The following is an 18,692-nucleotide window of genomic DNA, read 5'->3' as shown; positions in this document are numbered from 1 at the left end:
AAAGACACTATTACCATGTAATCATTTATCTTGAAAAAACATTTTTCATTAAAAGGACATAGCGCGAATGATTAATTTTACTAAGACACATATCTTTACTATTTTTTAGTTAAACTACTCTGGAAAGAAACCCAAATTTTTTCGTGAATTACGCCAAGAGTGATATTAAACGGTTGGAAACCCATTCCTTCTAATAATGCGTACCTACTTGAATGATTGGAACAGAGTGGTGTGTGTTTTAATGTATCCAATTTTTGTTGCAACTAAAACGGTAGCAAACAAGCTTTGCTACAATTGAAGGAAATTAGCATTTGCTACGACTGTAAGTAATTAGCACAGTCTCTACATTGCAGAAAAATATCAAGCCCTGTTGGCATACGACTCCACTCCAATTGGGAGAGGAGAATACATTACTCTCTCGGGAGAATGTATCTCTTCCCTTGATGTCAGAGTAATACATCGCATCCTTTTTTGCCTAGTTAATTGCGGTACTTCTAAAATAATCATATCACCATCGCAAGGTCTTCGGAAAATACTGCACACAAAGATGACATCATCATAAGTTGATGTTTTGAAAGACCTTTTCCCTACCGTCTATTTTTCTGTCGGAATTTCGTAGCAAACATATGAGTAGGCATTGCCGACATTTCTAAAGATCGGTAAATACATTGCCCCATGCATAGACCAAGTTTTGTAACCCGTTTTTGTCTATCTAATATACTCGGCTTTTTATTTTTATTTATAAAAAAAACAAAGAAGATCTACTGGGCAGAAAACCTGGTCCTGTTTGCAGACTTGTATTAATCTGGGAGCACACTTTGGATAAATTCTAAGTAGATAGCCCTGTATTGAAGATTGAAGGGGAAAAATTCAATGTCTCACGCTTAAATATATATGTGAACGTGGAGCTGTTTGATGAGATATGAGATATGTATATTTTAAAGGATGAAATTGTGTTGGCCAGGAGTGGGACATGCACAAATTGAATTAAGAAGCTCAAAGCTCTAATCTAGGTCAAGACAAAGCTGCTCTCTGATGGCCCTGTACTGAATATGTAAGAATGTTTGCAGACTGACAATGCTTTAAAATTCACAAGTGGTTGATAAGATATTCGAGAGGTAGAATATGAGAATTAAATGAGACGAGTATCTGGCTGAGAGGGGAACCTGCATAAAACAGATTTAAGAAGCACATAAAGGATAATTAATTTTGGATTAGGCAAATAAGATATCCTCATCTCCACTTTCTTGCGACAAAGCCGACGAGGTAAAGCTTCAGTCCATGAAATTTAGATGAGGGAAAGACTCGGGTCCCTGAAGGTAAGATGTAGGGTAATCAATAACAACTAACAAATCTGCAAAACTGGTATACATAGCTAGCAAGAAGTAGGGCCTGCTAAACATTAATTAAGAGGACAAAAAGAAAAATGACAGAGCTGTTGTAGATTACAGTAAAAAGACTTATTTTCACGTGCTGTCTCCCTTGTTTGCCATAATCAATTCATAAATGTGATTAAGAATACAAAGAAAGTAAACTAGGAAAGATTTGATGCACTGTTCTTCATTAACTTCCAACAAAGAAAATCCTCCCTGTTTAAGATTGGAAAAACATTTACCTTATCCATAAGAGACATGTAATATGGCTTCACTTCTTCAACATTTACATGGACCTTGCTCTTGCTGTAGAGGTCATATTGGCTGCACATGTTCATACGATGAGAAGGTCAGTGGCGAACCCGAGAACTGCCAAGACATATGAGCATGCCTTCCTTATCAAACTTTTTTGATAATGTGACTGGTTCAAAGCTGCTTACTTGAATCTCTTCAGCCAAGGGAGCATGGAATGATCAAACTCATTCAAAAAATGGCTGTACGCACCAGCACGGTGAAGTGCTACATCGAAGAGCCAACAACCATAATTCGTAAGTCAACTGTGCTCTGATGGAAAAAAGCAAGGAGAAAAATAGAAACATTACATGCACCCTTCAAAATACATGAACTAACACAGTACTTCACATACCATAGAAGGAATGATATCTGATGATAAAGAGAGCCTGTGGAGGCAGAGTCGTTTTGTTCAACTTCATGACCTGCACGGGGTGCTTTATTTGTTTACAGTATCTATTACAGCATAATATTTAGAGCTTGATAGGTTGTATTTCTGAGTTCCATACCTGATACATGTATTCATCATGGCCCCATGACATGACCAACTTATCAAGTCCACAACCCTCCTCATAAACTCCATTTTTAGTATTGAATTTGGGATTTTCATAATCCTGATTTTCTTTGAAATACTGCAGTCACAACATATGTTTCAGCTTCAAAGTGTAAAAGCATAAAGAACACTCCCCCTATCTCTAACAAGGACACTTATCTACACAACAGAGACATCTTCAAATAAGTACCTCTGAGTGCACAATAGAATCATCAAATGCACAACCTAATGGAAATGTGTCACCTACATCACAAAGATTAGTGGAATACAAAGTCAAATAGAGAATTTCAATCAGTTTTCTTTACTTGCTACATTTATTCAGCTACCTCTGATAATTTGGCAGTTGAGAGCATTTCAATATGACTTCAATGAAAGTTGACACACTGTAGTCTGTGCCTGTTAAGTTACTGGCTATACCCAATTGTATACAAAAAATAAATGCTCAGTGAAAATCAATTTGATTATTGCATTCCTGATGTATGGAGACCGCTTGAAATCTGTATCCTTAATAGATTGAGTCTTAAACTAAGCAAAGCCCACCAAACTTGTTGCCAGAAAGTCAACTAAAAAAGTACCCGAGAACCTTACCTACAACTGCCCACTGCGGCTCCCCTCCAAAATTAGGATGAAGCAGTACTTTCCCCAAATCTGCAGGATACATAGTAATTCATGTGAAAGGAGAAGCAGGCCTAATTTATTATTTAATTTTTACAAAGTACCTTACTGTGTAAAACACTACAGATGCTGTGACCTAATTCCTGAACAAATTTCAAAACTACTTTGCTTGCCCTCATAGATCTTTGGAATAAAGAGAATCAGTTTTAGAATGAAAACATGCATGAGTCTACACAGCCATGCCCTTCCTGAAGATCGTGAACGCTTCAAAAAACTCCATCCAAACCTCCCATGTGCAATCAAATCAAATGCTTTCTATGTAATTACATTTACGTAAGCCAGCAGCAGTCTCGATAATGGAAGAAAGTGGGTCCTGGGGACAACCAGGCGGGAATTAGATTTCAGACAGAGTAGTTACATGAGTGAATTGGCAACAAAGTGCCCTCTGCTTCAGACGATACAGAACCTTAGTTGAGACTTGAAACATGTTGAATTTCCAAATGTGTTTTGCACGTATCTTGGATCATGCTTCTTACATTCGGATACCATCAGGGAAGTTCCAAGTTAAAGAAGCAGCCAATGGAAAAATAAGGCCGGCTGATGTCTTCAGCCACATATACACACACCTGGGCTTCTCAGGCAAAAAAGGAGACCAGCCTTTGCCTTTGGGAAAGAGGTACAAAGTAGTGGGAACACCAGGTGCACATTATAAAAGAACAAGATTACAAGTATGAATGTGATAAGTCAAGGACAGAGTAGCTTAACATACCATGAATAAGGCCTGTCAAATGAAACCAATCTTCAATCGGGTAATCTCTTCGAATTGCCTCTGCTGTCTGTAACAGATGTTCTATTTGTGGCTCGTCAAGATCAGGGTCACTTTCGTCTATATATTCATTAAGCAGCTCACAACATTCCCAAACGCTCATCACAGCTTTGTCAAGTTTGCAATGCTTCTCTCTCATTTGAAGCACCTGCACAGCACACAAAGCACAAACTGTCTAACTCTGCTAGCCCGCATTTGCGAACCTGCCAAAACCTTCTAATTGTCTAATCTGCTGCCCGCATATCCGACCCTGCAAAAACCTTCTAACGGTCTAAGTGTGCTGCCCGCATTTTCCGATCCTGCCATTGAAACCAAAAGATTACAATGTGAATATTTTGATCTTCTGAAAAGTCCGGACTTTTCAAAACAAAGGAGATCCTACGATCCACTTTAAAAGGGCTTCAATAAAGCAGGAAGGGCGAAAATCAGAAAAACCATAAGTTTATCCTGAAGGGAGGCCTTGGAGACGAAGGAGATATTCCATTTCAAAAGAAATAGGGACGGACATTCGATTTCACTATTTTGTCACTAAACTTCCAGCTGCTCTGACTCGCTTCGAGCAAAAGCTCTCAACCAAGCTTAGATGACAGAGACTCTTCTATTTCTTGTGTAGCTGCTATGACTCACATCGAGCGGACTCTCTCGATCAAGCATCAGTGACATAAATGAAGACAAGCTCTTGTCAACAGGGGTAGATATATATATCTCTTTCCCTCAACTGACACGGGAGTTAGAAGAAGATGGTTCTTGTACATGTTTGACGTTAGACATCTCAAATTCAGACTGAACGTCATAGACGCACGACACCTACTTGAAACGCTAGCTCTAAATTCATTCTGAATTCACGATTCACATACACACCAACAGAGGTACCTCAACTGCAACGATACACATTTGACCTTAGACATATCTCAAACTGTGACTGGACGTAGCGTCTTATAACCTCAGTTACAGCAAGTGGTACGCTGCTTGCCAACGTAAAACGGCGCCTAAAAAGGGAATATTAAGTCTGACTGGTGGATCGTGAATCATCGACCACCCATCCAAAAGGCAAAGAGAGATTGCCGTAGTAAGGCACTCAATTTAAAAAGATCGCAGTTGACAACTTTTCAGGATCGGATGGAACAGGTCCGCGTGAAACATCTCTACTTTGTGCAAAAAGCAATGACCGACCGAAAAGAGGAAAAACAACAGCGGCAACCGAATTATCAAAAAACGCTTATCAAAGGAGTTGTTAATACAGAGCAGCTAATACTGGGATCACTAACCAGCAAACAAACGCGTGGTAAAGATACTTACGAAGTCGTAGGTTTGACTGATATGGTTTATCCTGTAAAATTCCTCCACGCTTGATCTCCTCGCGCTTTCACCTTCATAAACTCTAAGGAAACAGCATCGCGACGCTCATTAAAACACAACTTTCCAACCTTCTACATTGCTAGTCACCATAGGATGTTGTGAAATGGTTCTAATCGTAACAGAACCGTATTTTTCAGTTTCAAAAACCCAACTTGTAAAACATTCCAGACTACAAGAAGACACACCTGAAAGCTTGCCCGAACGCATTGGCTCCGGGAGCAACGAACTTTCCTGTCGTGCGCATGGCATTATAAGCCGATAGCAACTCGGTGGCAAGAAGCGCTGCTTCTTCAGGGATCTCATTTGAGTCCACAGAATGAGAGGTGGACTCTTCGTCACAAAAGTGCGACGTATTGTCGTTGCACGTTGCGACCGACAAGGCTACCGAATGCTCGGCAATGTCCATGGTGGCCACAAGAAGCCTACAACAATGTATGGTTGTGATGCTACTGGAGGCAAGCAAATTTGTTAACGAAAAAGGCACCGACAAAGACAAGAAATTCTGCCCAGGTTTGAGCGAGAAAATACGGAGGAAGAGGAGTAGAAAGGCAGAGAGAAGTGTGCGAGTTGGGAAGGAACAAAACAGGAGCAGGATAGAGGCTAGGCGGGCGATGAGGGCGGAGAAGGAGAAGGGTGGGCAAAGAGGTTAAGCAAGCGAGAGGCAATGAGATTATGAGAGGCGGGATGCGGGAGGGGGGGGAGGGAGGAGGTTGAAAGAGCAGGTGGCGTGACAGCTATGGAGAGTACAGAGTCAGCAAAAACGGATAGGCATGAGGTTTTGAAAGGACGCCATAGCTGGGAAGCAAATTGAGGTGGAAGCGACCGTAGGCAAGTTGGGCAGAAAAAGCCTGAGAATTCACGGGGCTTGCATGGATTGGTTGAATTGCGGTAGAGACGATCAAGCTATTCATTCCCATTTCATCGCTTCTTTCTTTCTTGTTCTGATGATAATAATAATAATATAGATTTTGTTTTGCTAGATGCTCATATATCGATCATGACGATGAATCGCCTCAGCAACTGCTTTTTGTTTGGTGAAATCACAATTCCTGCGCACCCAACAACAACCAGATGAAGACGAACCAGCAAGAATTTGTTTTTAGACGGCGATCCGTCGATGGACGCACGCTCCACGATTCTGTCTGTGAGTTGATCCATGCAATGCTTCCGTCCACTATAAGAATTTTTTAGACGACGATCGATCGATCGATGGACGAAGACGAACGCTCCACCATTCTGTCTGTGGTACATTGCATTCATCGTATGCTTTTCCGTCCACAATATCATCGTTTGCCCATCAAAATCTTCGTCGTAGCGCGCGCAAATCTCTGCCGTCGCGCCAGCTTCGCCTCGTGATATGACGATGCATGATGATCAGATGATGAATTTTCGTTTAAGAAAACCCCGAGATTTCGCCGCTCCATCCGGAAGAAATTCTGTAACCCCGCCGTATTTCTCATCAGCAATCCCCGATGGTGACGACGCCGCACGTTTTTCTTTTGGAGTTAATTTGACGTTTCGTGCTGCCGTTAATTTTTATAGCTCGTTCGAATCTCGATGCTAAACTTTCTGCCAGCTAAAATTTGTAGGCGTGCGATTAAAAAGTACAGAAGGAGGGACGTTCTTGTGACTTACGAGTCATCGAGATTTTCTGATCCAAAGCACGTAGAAATCTCACGAGGATGATGACCTAAATTTACCGTTTAGAATTTTTGCGACGGTGCCGTATTGTGACGACGGCGGTGGGGACGTGGGACGCACATTTTTCTTTGACATTTTTAGGGAAGGTTTTAATTTAGTGCGGTCGTGATGATGATTAGGTGGTGACTAAATGTTGGACAGCTAAAATTGGTAAAGGTGTGCTATTAATAGTAAACAGGAGGAAGTCCGAAGGAGCGTGTGACTTTGCAATCTTATCGTTTGACGCGTTTTGCTGGGCTTCAATTTCATAATCGCAGGCACCTTTGTCTTCATCGCAGGCACTCAAATCTCTTGCATCGCGCTCGCGACCTTGGCTCTTGGTTGGAATCCATACATCATCATGAGAATGGACTAAAACCTGTAGTTGAATGTTTGGCACTGTTATATGCAAATTCTAATATGGGCAAATAATGTTCCCAATTAGTTTGCCGTTTACTTACATATGCTCGAAGCATATCCTCAATGATCTGATTGACTCTTTCAGTTTGACCATCACTTTGTGGATGGTCCGCGGTGCTCATATTCAATGAAGTTTCCAGTCTCTTAAACACAGCCCTCCAAAAATGGCTGTTAAATTTGCTATCCCGGTCACTAACAATACTGGCTGGTAGTCCATACAATCTATAGATATGCTCCACAAATAGCCTAGCTAATTCGGGAGTTTTAACATCTTCATTGACAGGAATAAAATGAGTCAACCGATCCACAATTACCCACACAGAGTTGTGCCCCCTCTGTGTTCTAGGTAGTCCCACAATGAAATCCATGGAGATACTTTCCCATTTGCCAGAAGGAATCTCCAATGTGTGTAGGAGACCTCCTATCTTAAGGCGTTCAGCCTTATTGACCTGGCATTTTTGGCACTTCAATACATAATCTTGGACGTCCTTACCTATTCCAGGCCAAAAGAATTGTCTTTTCAGAAGCACATATGTCTTCCGAATTCTCGGGTGTCCAGCACTCGGACTATCATGACATTCAAAAAGGATTTGGCGCCTAATGTCATTATTATCCAGGACACATACTCTACCCTTGTAGAGTAGGTAGCCATCTTCAATAGTATATTTTCTCCACTTGAGTCCTTTATCACCAACCTGTGGTGTGTCGCCATTTCCATGCGACTCCTCAGTGAAAGCCTCTCGATTAGTTGGATCCCTGTTTTTAATTGCTTTCCATATTTCACAGAAGTGAGGATCAAACTCACATTTCCCTTTTAAGTACTCTAGGAAATCATTTTGAAATTGAGTAAAACTCAATTCATTAACAATCGGCATTCGGCTAAGAGAGTCTGCTACCACATTAAACTTCCCTTTCCTATATGTCAATTGTATAGCAAACTCTTGCATTAACTCAGCCCATCTAGCTTTTCTACCTTTAAGCTCTGGCTGATTACAAATCCATTTAATGCTCTCTTGATTAAAAATGATCTCAAATTTTGCACCATATAAATAGTGCCTCCACTTTTGTAAAGCATAGACTATAGCATATAGTTCCTTCTCATATGCCGAGTAATTTCATTGGGCACGATCTAGCTTTTTGCTTTCAAAAGCCACTGGTCGACCTTTTTGTATAAGTACTGCCCCAACAACAAAATCACCAGCATCTGTCTCAACCATGAATGGTTCATTGGGATCCACTACTTTTAAGACAGGAGCTGCCGCTATAGCTATCTTTAATTTTTCAAAACTTCTCTTTTGAGGTTCATCCCATATGAAGGTGCTTCCCTTCCCCTTAAGTTGGTCCATCATCGGAACAGCAATCTTAGCGTAATCTTGGATGAATCTCCTATAGAATCCTGACAAACCTAAGAATATCTGTAATTCTTGTAGATTTGTAGGATGTGGCCATTCCAATATTGCCCTTACTTTGTCAGGATCCATACGAACCCCTTCTTGGGATATTATATGTCCCAAGTATTTCACTTCTTTTGCAAAGAATTCACATTTGGATTCTTTTGCAAAGAGTGAATTATTTCTAAGCAATTGGAACACTTTTCGCAAATGTTCCAAATGCTTTTTCCTGGTTTTACTATAAATAAGGATATCGTCTAGAAATACTACAGCAAATTTTCCTAGATATGGCCTTAAGACACTATTCATAAGTGTCATGAAAGTTGCTGGAGCATTTGTTAATCCAAATGGCATTACTTTAAATTGATAATGCCCATACCTAGTACGAAATGATGTCTTAGGGACATCCTCTTCCCTAATTCATACTTGGTGATATCCTGATCTTAAATCAATTTTAGTAAAGTATTTTACCCCTTGCAATTGATCAAAGAGCTCATCAATGCGAGGCATAGGATACTTATTTTTTATGGTGATTTTATTTAGTGCTCTGTAATCTATGCATAAACGCATAGTACCATCCTTTTCTTTACTAGTAAAACTGGTGCAGACCAAGGTCAGCTACTTGTTTGAATTTGACCCTTCCTAAGATATTCTGTTAACTGTCTTTCAACCTCGTGTTCCTCCGTTTGACTAAGCCTATATGGGGGTTTACATACAGGGGTAGATCTAGGATTTAAATCTATTTTATGATCTACTTCTCTCTCAGAAGGTAAACCATCAGGTAAATCAAACGGAAAAACATCTTTAAATTCAAACATTAAATCATTGAAAGAAGATTTATACTTTTTAACATTATCAAAAATAACATTACTTCTTTCCGATGCAGAAGAGATAAAATCACCAATAAAAGTAAGTTCAGAAAGATATACCTCGCATTCTTCTTGGTGTAGTAGTCGTTCCAATTCCATCGAACAAATAAGAGGAAAGTTAGGCACATCATGTTCTCCTTGAATCTAGAAAACTTTACCCTCTTTTTCAAACATAATGGAGTTATTAAGATAACTCCTCTGTAAGCTATGCCCAAGACTATACAGCCATTCTCAACCAAGCACTACATCTGTTCGGTCGAGATGCATGATTTGGAAATCCAAGGCATCCTGATAGCCTTGAATATCCATCTCTATACCATATATCATGGTGTTCCGAACTTTTTTATCACTGCCCTTCGCTAAAGAGACCACATATTTATGGGCACTAGGACTCTCAGGCAATTTTAATTTCTTAACTAACGAGTAGTTTAAGAAATTGTGTGTTGCACTATCATCGACCATCACTCTTACTCTTTGCCCCTTAATTTTTACATGCATCCTCATTAAATCATGAGGACCAAAGGTGGGCTGCCACATTGCCGATGATAGATAGCACATATGGGTGCTATCCTCATGATAGACCTCTACCTCAGTGTACTTTTCAGTACCATTAAGCAGTAACACTTGCACCGCATGCACTTGTTTTTGTGGAGGTCTATTTGGGGCTTTAGCTCCTGCTGGTTTATTTTTTGGGCAGTTCCAAGCAGCATGGTCTTTGCCCAGACATTTGAAGCAAAGATTTTCTTGCCTGGCTCTTCCATAATCCTCTTTCTTCAAGAGAGGATAATTTAGTGTTTGAGGTTTCTTAGGTGGTGCCTGAGGAACCTCCTTCTTGAAGTGCCCCTTCCTTTTCAAATTGGAGCATTTATTGAACTTTGGAACAAAACTCGTTTGCTCTGAAGTTCCAACTCTAAATTTTCCCGTCGTATCATCGTATATTTGGGCATACTTAATGGCTTCCTCAAAGGTTTTTGGTGAATTTCTTTTCACCTCAACCTTATAAGTGTCTTTGAGACCTCTCACGAAACCCCTTATCTTTTGGAATTCATCAATTCCCATCAACTTAAGGACTACCTCCCTATAATTCGCTATGTACAGGACTAGAGTGTTTTTACCCATAATGCAATTGTCCCAAGCCTCCCACGCTCTTTCTAATTCATTTTCTGGTAAAAATTCTTTTAGGAAGGCTTGTTCAATCTCAGTCCAATATCTAGGAATTTTATCACTCTCTCTGAGGCTCATCCACCATTTATAGGCTTTATTTCCAAGGGAAAGACTTGCTTCCACGACTTGATTTTCAGGAGGAGTATTCCTGAGTCGATGGAAGTCTTGCCATTTTTGCAAGAACGTGTTAATCGCATGTTTATTACGTTCGTTTTCTTCCCCATTGAAAATTGGCAGTTTTAAGTCCTTAAGGATGTTCGAGGTTTCTCTAAGTCGAGAGGTAGACCTCTCAACTTGATTAGGAGGAATTGGTGATTTTTCAGTAATAGATACTAATTGAGAATCGGCTATCTTAATTATAGCTTCAGCTAGGGTTTTTAGTGTTTCACTGATAACCCCTAACTGTGTTTCTATCGAGTTTCAAGTTTAGTGAATTCTGCATACGGAATTCCATAATCACCGTAATCAATATCCTCCATTTCCACATTATCCTCTTGCATTTCAGTTTGTATCTCCTCATGTATTTCCTCTCCAACTATTGCTTTTCCCTTTCTAGCCCTTTCCTCGGCCTCCCTAATCCTACCATCCCTTTCTGGAGTTATCATTTTAAAGACGTATATTTTCCAAAAATTAAAAAGCAAAGCGCTTTATGTCAGAGAGAAAAATGTGATGCCCACTTTCCTAGTATTTGTTTGAAGCGTTAGATTTTGTCCTTGAAATCGAGTCATCCTCGCACTCTTTTAATTCAGGATGTCACTTCGTAATCTTGCTCTTTTGCTTTCCTCGATTTCGAACTTTGAAATCCCGCTCATAGTTTCCTCTTCTTTTACATTTCGAACTCCTCGAACCGATCTCCAATCTTCTTCTTTGAAAATGGCGAGGTTAGGAAGATTGGGAAGAACAAGGGGGTAAAAAGGTTTTTAAAACCTTAGGAAGAAGAGGGGTAGAAAAGGTGTTAATGATGTGGCTTTTTCTAAGGTCTTATAGACCTTAGATGATGTGGCTTTTCACAAAGCTTTCTGTGCAGTCCGCAAGCCGACCAACGAATGAAAGCGTCGAATCGCCGATGCTTCTTCCAAAGTCCGTAAGTCCCTGGAGTATGAATCTCTGACTCTCTGAAAGCGTGGGTAATCAAAGATGCAACACAGAGGTGACGCCCTCTCTAGTCCCGCTCTGATGATGATGGCCGTATGGCAGCCTTGAAAATCTTCAAAAGTTCAAACTCGCAACTCTCCTGCAGTCCCGTTCCACAACTGTATTTTAGAGTAGATGATAGTGCACAGTGTGCACGGTTCTCCAAAATCCATCGTTGCAGGCTGTTGCTACGCCATTAAATTGCTATTGTGCCATCGTTCCGGGCTGTTGTGCCACTGAAACCCATTGTGGGCCGCATGACTTTAAGCATTAAAGTCCTTCCTAACGCACTTACTCTCATGGCAGTGAGTCTCGTCTCCTTCGCTTTCACCTTCCCAGAACTCTCGTCCCCTTCGCTCTGATACCAATGATACGTCCTCCCCACCTCGAGGGCTTTTTCCTAGTGTTTTCCTCCCAGCCACAGTCCAGACCTTCAGCTGCTAGCTCACCAAAAATAGTACGTGGGTTTTCTCTCTCAACCCCCTTCTAGCCAGCTTCCCATCTAGATCCTCCCACACAGCCCTATACCTCCCAAGTGGCCAACCCTCATGGTGCCATGTGTCCAAGTGGACCTTACCATTAAACCCCTCTTTAGGTTCAACTAATGCACCCTTCCATTAATTGCCTAGGCCTAGGATTTCCCCCTAGACCCTAGCCCTCATTAGCCACATGGGTAAGTATTGTCAAGCCCTCATGGTTTCCCTGTTATACCGATGTCACGGTATTACAGTTGACGTAACAATTTTCTTATTGGCCTGCCCCCAATGGGGTAGGGCTTCGTGAACCTTTCGTTTTGAAAGCGAAAAATGGTCATTTTCCCTAACTTGTAATTTATGGATTTGGAAATTTCTTGATTGGTTGATTGGAGAGAATATCTCACCTGCTTGCAATAATCTCTATGCTTGGCGCTTCTTTCCAACTTCATCTTTTTGCTCGTTAAATCATAGATACTTAGCTGCATGGGTTATTTTTTGTGGTGGCGGTCTTTGGAGCACCAATCAATCCCCATCCCTGTCGCTTTCCTCCCTTCCTCCATCACCACCTCCCTCTTCCCTCTCCGTCTTTTCTAGCTTTATTGAATGACCTCTCTCACTCGGGATTTGCTCCAGCACACCTCCACTCGAACTATCCTTCAAGATTGGTAACAACCTCGGCCATCAACCGCCTTCCTTGTCACGAGTTTGGAATGCTCACATAGCATCAATGTATCAATTCTTGTAGATTCGGGTAGACTCTTTCAAAGCATTACTTCAATGGGCCATCCATTTTGTAGAGTTGGGAACATGATGTAAAGGACCACCAAACTCCATGTTCTATCACCGAGTCAAGGAGAGGGAGGCTTTCCTCCATCCCTGGTATCCTTATGCACTGCTTGAATGTGGCTAATGGTACCCTATGGTGGCTTCCTTCTTTGTCATCATGCTCCCATGACAACTTGGAAGTTGATCCTACAGGTGATTACTTATAGCTCATTTCCTTTTGTGGCTCTGTTTAATTGGGATTTGTGTGGATCTCATGCTTAAATAATTGATTTTTCATAATTGTGGAGGATGTTTCTTCGTTGAAACATACGTATATGTAAGTTCTCTACTCGACTTACAATTTCATTACCAGTCAATGGACCTCTAGATATGGGGATTTGCCATCTCCCCTTGGCAGGTGCATTTAATGTCATTCAACGTGTTTTGTTAATAACAAAAATTCTCTTCGCAAAAAAAAGATAAAACACGGTGAATAATATTCAATGGGCCTGCCAAAGTGAGAGAGAGAGAGACACAGAGAGAGAGAGAGAGAGAGAGAGAGAGAGAGAGAGAGAGAAATGGAAGAGGAGAGAGAGGAATATTGAAAAACAAGATGAAGTATCTTCATTGGGCCTACCCAGATAGGATATTTTGATATCTTAATTGGTTTTTTAAAAATTTTTATGCTGTTATGGTCATGTAGAGGAGGGAGTGGTCGGACCAGTAAATGTAGTTTGTTCCTCGTCTTCTGTGTCCATGTTGTCGTTGGTCCATATTTCATCAATTGCCGTTCTGTATATTGTTCTTGTTCTAATTGTGTTTTTCATGTCGTATTTTTTCATAATGTCATTTACCATTTGTTTTGGCATGGTTTTGCAATGTATGTTGTTGTTGTAGTTGTTATTGTCTCCATTAGTGTTTGTATTGCTTCGCAACCATTGTTGTAATATGATTTCTCCCCCAATAGCATCAGTCTGTTGTTGTAGTATGTGGATAGACCTTGGCATGTCATTGTCGAGATGGTTTGGAACCTTGGTAGTTCTATTGATGTTGTTGGTTGTTTGTGTGTTTCTTGTAGGCATAAGATCGTTGCATTGAGAATGCTTCTCGAGGATAGTAAATCTTTTTTATGTGTTTCAAATGATCTTGTGTTGAGGCTTTGTAGTGTTATTTCTGTATCGTCTTGTTGTCCGAAGTCGACTTGCCTACATGTCCATTTGCACTCTGTTCTTAACCTCGATAGTTCTTGTAGTACATGTTGGTCTGTTTTTATGTGTTTGCTTTCTAGTTTTGAGAGGAAGTAAATGTTTCCTGGGTTACGTACCCTTGAAAGGGCAGTGTATACGAGTCCATGTGTTTTTATCCCTGAATGGTCAAATGCGACTGACTCCATGGTAAGCCCTTGCGGCGATGTATTGTTCTCCCAAGTGTGGCTTGGATCGGGAATTGTGTTCCTGTGACTGTGTTCAGGTGTGGTTGTTACCCACTTGGAATTCACATGTTATTTGTAGGATTGGTATCCATGATTTAGGCATGCAATCATTATAGAGTTTGTTGTTTTCGTACCGGGTTTTTTCCCCCACGGTCTTGTCAATGAATTCTACCCATGCAATAAGGGGTTCTTTTTCATTTTGGGCCCTTTGAATATGCCGTCGGCACCATTCACAATGTCGTCATTGATGTTGAGGTTTCTTGTGTAGACTTTGACAATCATTTCTTTTTTTCGCTGCAATTTTCCTTGTAATCCACATGTTTTTCTCGGCTCCTTGGGATTGCTATAATTTTGCTACATGTATTTTGCTTGGTGACCTTCGCTATAAGGATGTGTGCCTCTCCGGGCATGTTTGTGAACACGATGTCATTGTGAGTTTTTTTTGCATTGTTTGTGAAAAATAGGTGTGGCGTCGTTCTTGTTTGGTATGTCCCTAAGGTGTGTTTTGTTTAGGATGTTGATGTCCGCATCAGTGTGTGTCCCTATTCTTATTCTTTTGGTGCATCGGCTGTGTTAGCTCGTAGTATTGTACGTGTGATCTCCAAAGAGAGCAAATCATTGATGTTGTTGGAGATTGTGAATTGAAGATCCATGAGTCTTTAATGGGGCTTACCTAGCAGAGGTCGTCAGAGAGAATAGCATCGACACAGCCAAATGGCTGCTGGTGGTTTTTTTAACGGCGCAAGCTCTACTGCTATGGTTGCGACAAATGTTTTCCTGGCCCCCGCGTTGCTTGATATGAACAAGCAAAGCTAGTTCTCTGGTTCTGTTCTTTTTCTGAGCATAATGTCTTTAAAAATGAGGCATTGCTATGAATTCATCCGCCTCAGAGTGGAGTAATATTTTTTATTAGATAGTGTTGTTTGTTTCTGTGGTTGGAGGTTTTATTAATATTGCATCTTATTTTGTAGGTTCATTTCATCTACAAGATCGTATTTATCTGTAGAGTTTACTGGTTGCCCATTAGTCAAGCTTGTGTAGATGGTCTTGCTACCAGTGGCGGATGTTGTGGGGGATGTATTGGATTTGTTGAAGATTGCATGTTGCTCATCAATAATTTGTTGATGGTGTATGTGCATGTCTTTCCAAGTTTGAAATTGTTCGTTGAGGTGATGTTCTTCAAAATGGAAGGGTAGGTATAACAAACACATTTCCCTATAATGGTTTTCTGGCTCTTTTTGTTTGCTGTAGCTATTAAATCTTATTATTCTTCCATGTTTTCTTGTCTTTGTTGTCCCTACTTTGACTGTGAAGTTTGCCGCGAAGGATGCAAGGCAATGGGTTTGTGACTCTTGCTTTCTACCTGCGTACTTTGTGATATGTCGTCAAAGAAGATGTCTGTGCTTTCTGGATGGAGTTTCTCGAGCTGCGATCTCCATTTCAAAAGCAATGTTCTTTCTTCAAGAGGGCTTGTGTTTATGTAAATGAACTCCCTTGTTGCGCTTGTGAGAGGTAGTGAAAGGCATAGGTAGACAACTTGTTGCACACTAATGTGCTGTGTATTGAGCATTGCATTGCCCACCTTTTTGATGCGCTCATCTACTACTGCATTTTGTTGGAAGCTTTGAATAATTGCTTCCTTCACAGCATTGTTAGTCTCTTTGTCTATTTTCATTATGTATGATGTGCAATAGGAGGTTGCACCATGAGGGTTGAGGATGAATTGAATGTTCGTGTTTGCTCCCCAAAGCTCCATCAAGGTTGGGTTGAAGTTGTTGGTGTAAATGTCCTTCGGTTCTCTTCTCATGAAGATTTTTGGTTGCAATATGCTGCTTCTCAATGCGAGCTTGTACTCATCATCAGTTATGGATATCATATCAATGAATGCTTCAAATGAGAAAGTTGAAATGTCGTTGCCCCACACTGCATCCGTTACTTTGTTATAGCTCTATCGATGTGTTTTTGAGTTGACCTCGTCTAGAAGTGGTGTCAAAATGTATATGGCTTGCATAGGTGGCCTGGGGAATCCAAATCGGCATTGCTTCTTGCTCTTCCTGCATGTTTTCATGTGCTTGTGGATTTGCAAGTCCTCTTTGTCGCGAGATAGCTTTGTGCTATCAGTCGTGATGTACTTGTCAATGCATTTTTCAATGGAATTCTCACCTGGGCTATTATAAATAGGTGCTTCCTTTATCCAAATCAGGCCATGGTCATGTTGGCTTCCTCTATTTTGAAATTCACTGGAGAAAAAGTTTTCGACTGCACCGATAATAGTCTCATCTTGTCGTAGTAAGATTTTTAGGGCTTTGAACTTGTGGACATCGTATTGAGCTATTGTTGGACAACCAATTGATTATGTTCGTCATTTTCATCTTCGCTGCCATTTTTGAGGCTATGAATGCACATGACCAATGGCTCCCATCTTTTCTCAGCTGCTGATAACATGATGAAGAATGCTGGGGGGCCAAGTTGTCTGACCATCGTGAATACATTTATTTTCAAACGCTGCTTGTAATCTGCCAATGTTCATAGGCAGATAAAGCCACGAAATCCAATTTTGGATTGCAGAAGTTTTTCAATGTTGGTGTCCAAAGTCACTGTTTTTGCTGCAAGGCTTGTTCCTTATAGTTGGCCTTTCCACATGCGTACCCAAGTTGATAACAATACCTGCCACACCCAGACCTTCATTGTTTTAGAGAATAAATTCTCTATGGAAAATGCAAACCTTCGGTTCGTTCCGTAGTTCCCATTTGGCGATGTTTTGGCAACTGGAACGGTTCGAGAGTTGGTATGCATGAGCGTGGCCGTAAAATAAGGTTGTGAATGCAAGCTCTTCAAAGGGTTCGTCTTTGAAAAGACCGAGAGGTGAAAAACTATCAGAAGGTGCTACGAGTATGGGATTACTCTCAAAGTCTACGACTTGTTGGCGTGTAAAGGCCATAACATAAACCAATGTGTCTATGTCAGGCTCTGTTTGATGCTGATTTTGTTCTGTTGTTGTCGATGTTTGCTGTGGCACTTGCTCGTCGTGAAGCAGTCCACAGATGTGTTGGTGCGAGTCGTGGTTTATCTTGATGTGGCTATCCAAGTAAAGAGGTGTGTTCAGTAGTTCGTGCAGTGCAAGCATTGTCAAAGTGGGACGAACCAAACCACTGATGTAGTTGTGGTTATATTGCATTCGTCTCTTAATTGCAACCATGACGGTTGCACTGTCATTGTTGATAAATCTTGGGAGCAATTGTTGCACTCTATCAAGATCTGCAAAAACATTGATCACGTGGAGTCCAAGTTGTCCTTCATACGTTAATTGTCTAATTTGCACAAAGGGGATTCTTATTTGCAACAAGGCGTTCTTCGATTCTGTTGAGGGCGGATGTGTTTTCCATTGTTTTAGACATCTTCATGTGTGTCTTTGAGAACCTTAGTATTTTGTTGGCTCGAATTTGGGCATGGCAGATTGTGCAAACGTAGGCCTTTTGTTCTATTTCGATTGCAGTCATGGATGCATCCATCTCTAGACCTTGTGGGCCAGTGTCTACTTTTTTCAGTTTTGATTTGAATGTGAGGCACCAGCAAGAAGAGCGAGCACAATTTGGTGCATCCTTGATTTTTGTCAGGTATGTTCCTCGTGCCTTTGGCATCCCTCATTTTCGCTTTAAGTGGTTCTCGCCAGCGAAGGTTTCGTGCTGTTCTGCTTGCTCTATGGTGTTCTAGTCATCACGAAGGCAATATTTCATTGCCGAAGTAATTTCAAGGTGGGTTGCAACTGAGCTATTTCACTTGCAGGTTGATGATTGCATTTTGTAAATTTTGTTGCATATTGTTGCGATAGTGTGGTTATTGGATATGTATGTGTTCTAATAGGCCTCGGCAATAGCTCTCATAGGGAGTTGTAAATTCTATTGTGAGAGTGCTCTAAGTTGCGCTTCGGCTTGATCTGTCCAAGCATTGTATGCCCTTTTCTTTTTTTTGGGAAGAAGTGGCTAAATTGTTGCGGGACAAGTTGTTTGATTTATCAACAGCACATTTTTATGTTGTCCTGATGTGTTCCCGACTTCCATTACTTGCAATACTGAGTGCCCGAAGAAGGGGGCATGTAGGGCGTCATGGATGGCTTTGACACAGTCAAAGACAAATGGTGGGCATTCGGCGGAATGCTGGATTGCCCGCAAAAACTGATCATTTGTCATTGCCTGCCTCTTGATCCTCTCTTGCCTTTCCATGCTTGTGGCGGGTGATCCTTCACAATTAATATCAAAGGTGGTTGTTGTGCTTTGGAGTAAATTGAAGATCATGTGGTAATTGTATGTTGGATAGAGAGCGAGCAAGCATGTTATCAAGTCT

At 41.0% G+C, this 18,692-nt stretch overlaps 1 protein-coding gene across 1 annotated transcript; it reads right to left on the bottom strand.

Moving 5' to 3' along the window:
• Positions 1-237: 237 nt before the first annotated feature.
• Positions 238-5,669, bottom strand: LOC147881675 (inositol oxygenase 1-like). The gene is made up of 10 exons (XM_087401299.1): positions 5,203-5,669; positions 4,958-5,039; positions 3,602-3,806; positions 2,806-2,865; positions 2,408-2,460; positions 2,174-2,296; positions 2,020-2,089; positions 1,814-1,892; positions 1,616-1,697; positions 238-535 (listed from the first exon to the last, which is right to left on the bottom strand). The coding sequence occupies exons 1-10, from the start codon at positions 5,421-5,423 to the stop codon at positions 509-511; spliced, it is 1,002 nt and encodes a 333-aa protein (XP_087257425.1). The 5' UTR covers positions 5,424-5,669; the 3' UTR covers positions 238-508.
• Positions 5,670-18,692: the final 13,023 nt, after the last annotated feature.

The sequence above is a fragment of the Dipteris shenzhenensis genome, chromosome 30, assembly GCF_047967505.1.
Source record: "Dipteris shenzhenensis isolate YYH24624 ecotype China chromosome 30, Dip_SZ_1.0, whole genome shotgun sequence".
Taxonomy (NCBI): domain Eukaryota; kingdom Viridiplantae; phylum Streptophyta; class Polypodiopsida; order Gleicheniales; family Dipteridaceae; genus Dipteris; species Dipteris shenzhenensis.
This window is presented reverse-complemented; position numbering and strand designations above follow the sequence as displayed.

Excerpts from the sequence above, each read along its gene's own strand:
- LOC147881675 (XM_087401299.1), bottom strand. The coding sequence starts at position 5,423 with ATGGACATTGCCGAGCATTCGGTAGCCTTGTCGGTCGCAACGTGCAAC. Across the intron at positions 2,866-3,601 it reads TTTGACAGGCCTTATTCATG|ATTTGGGGAAAGTACTGCTT; the intron begins GTATGTTAAGCT and ends TGTATCCTGCAG. Across the intron at positions 536-1,615 it reads ACATGTCTCTTATGGATAAG|TATTTTCCGAAGACCTTGCG; the intron begins GTAAATGTTTTT and ends CTTTGTGTGCAG.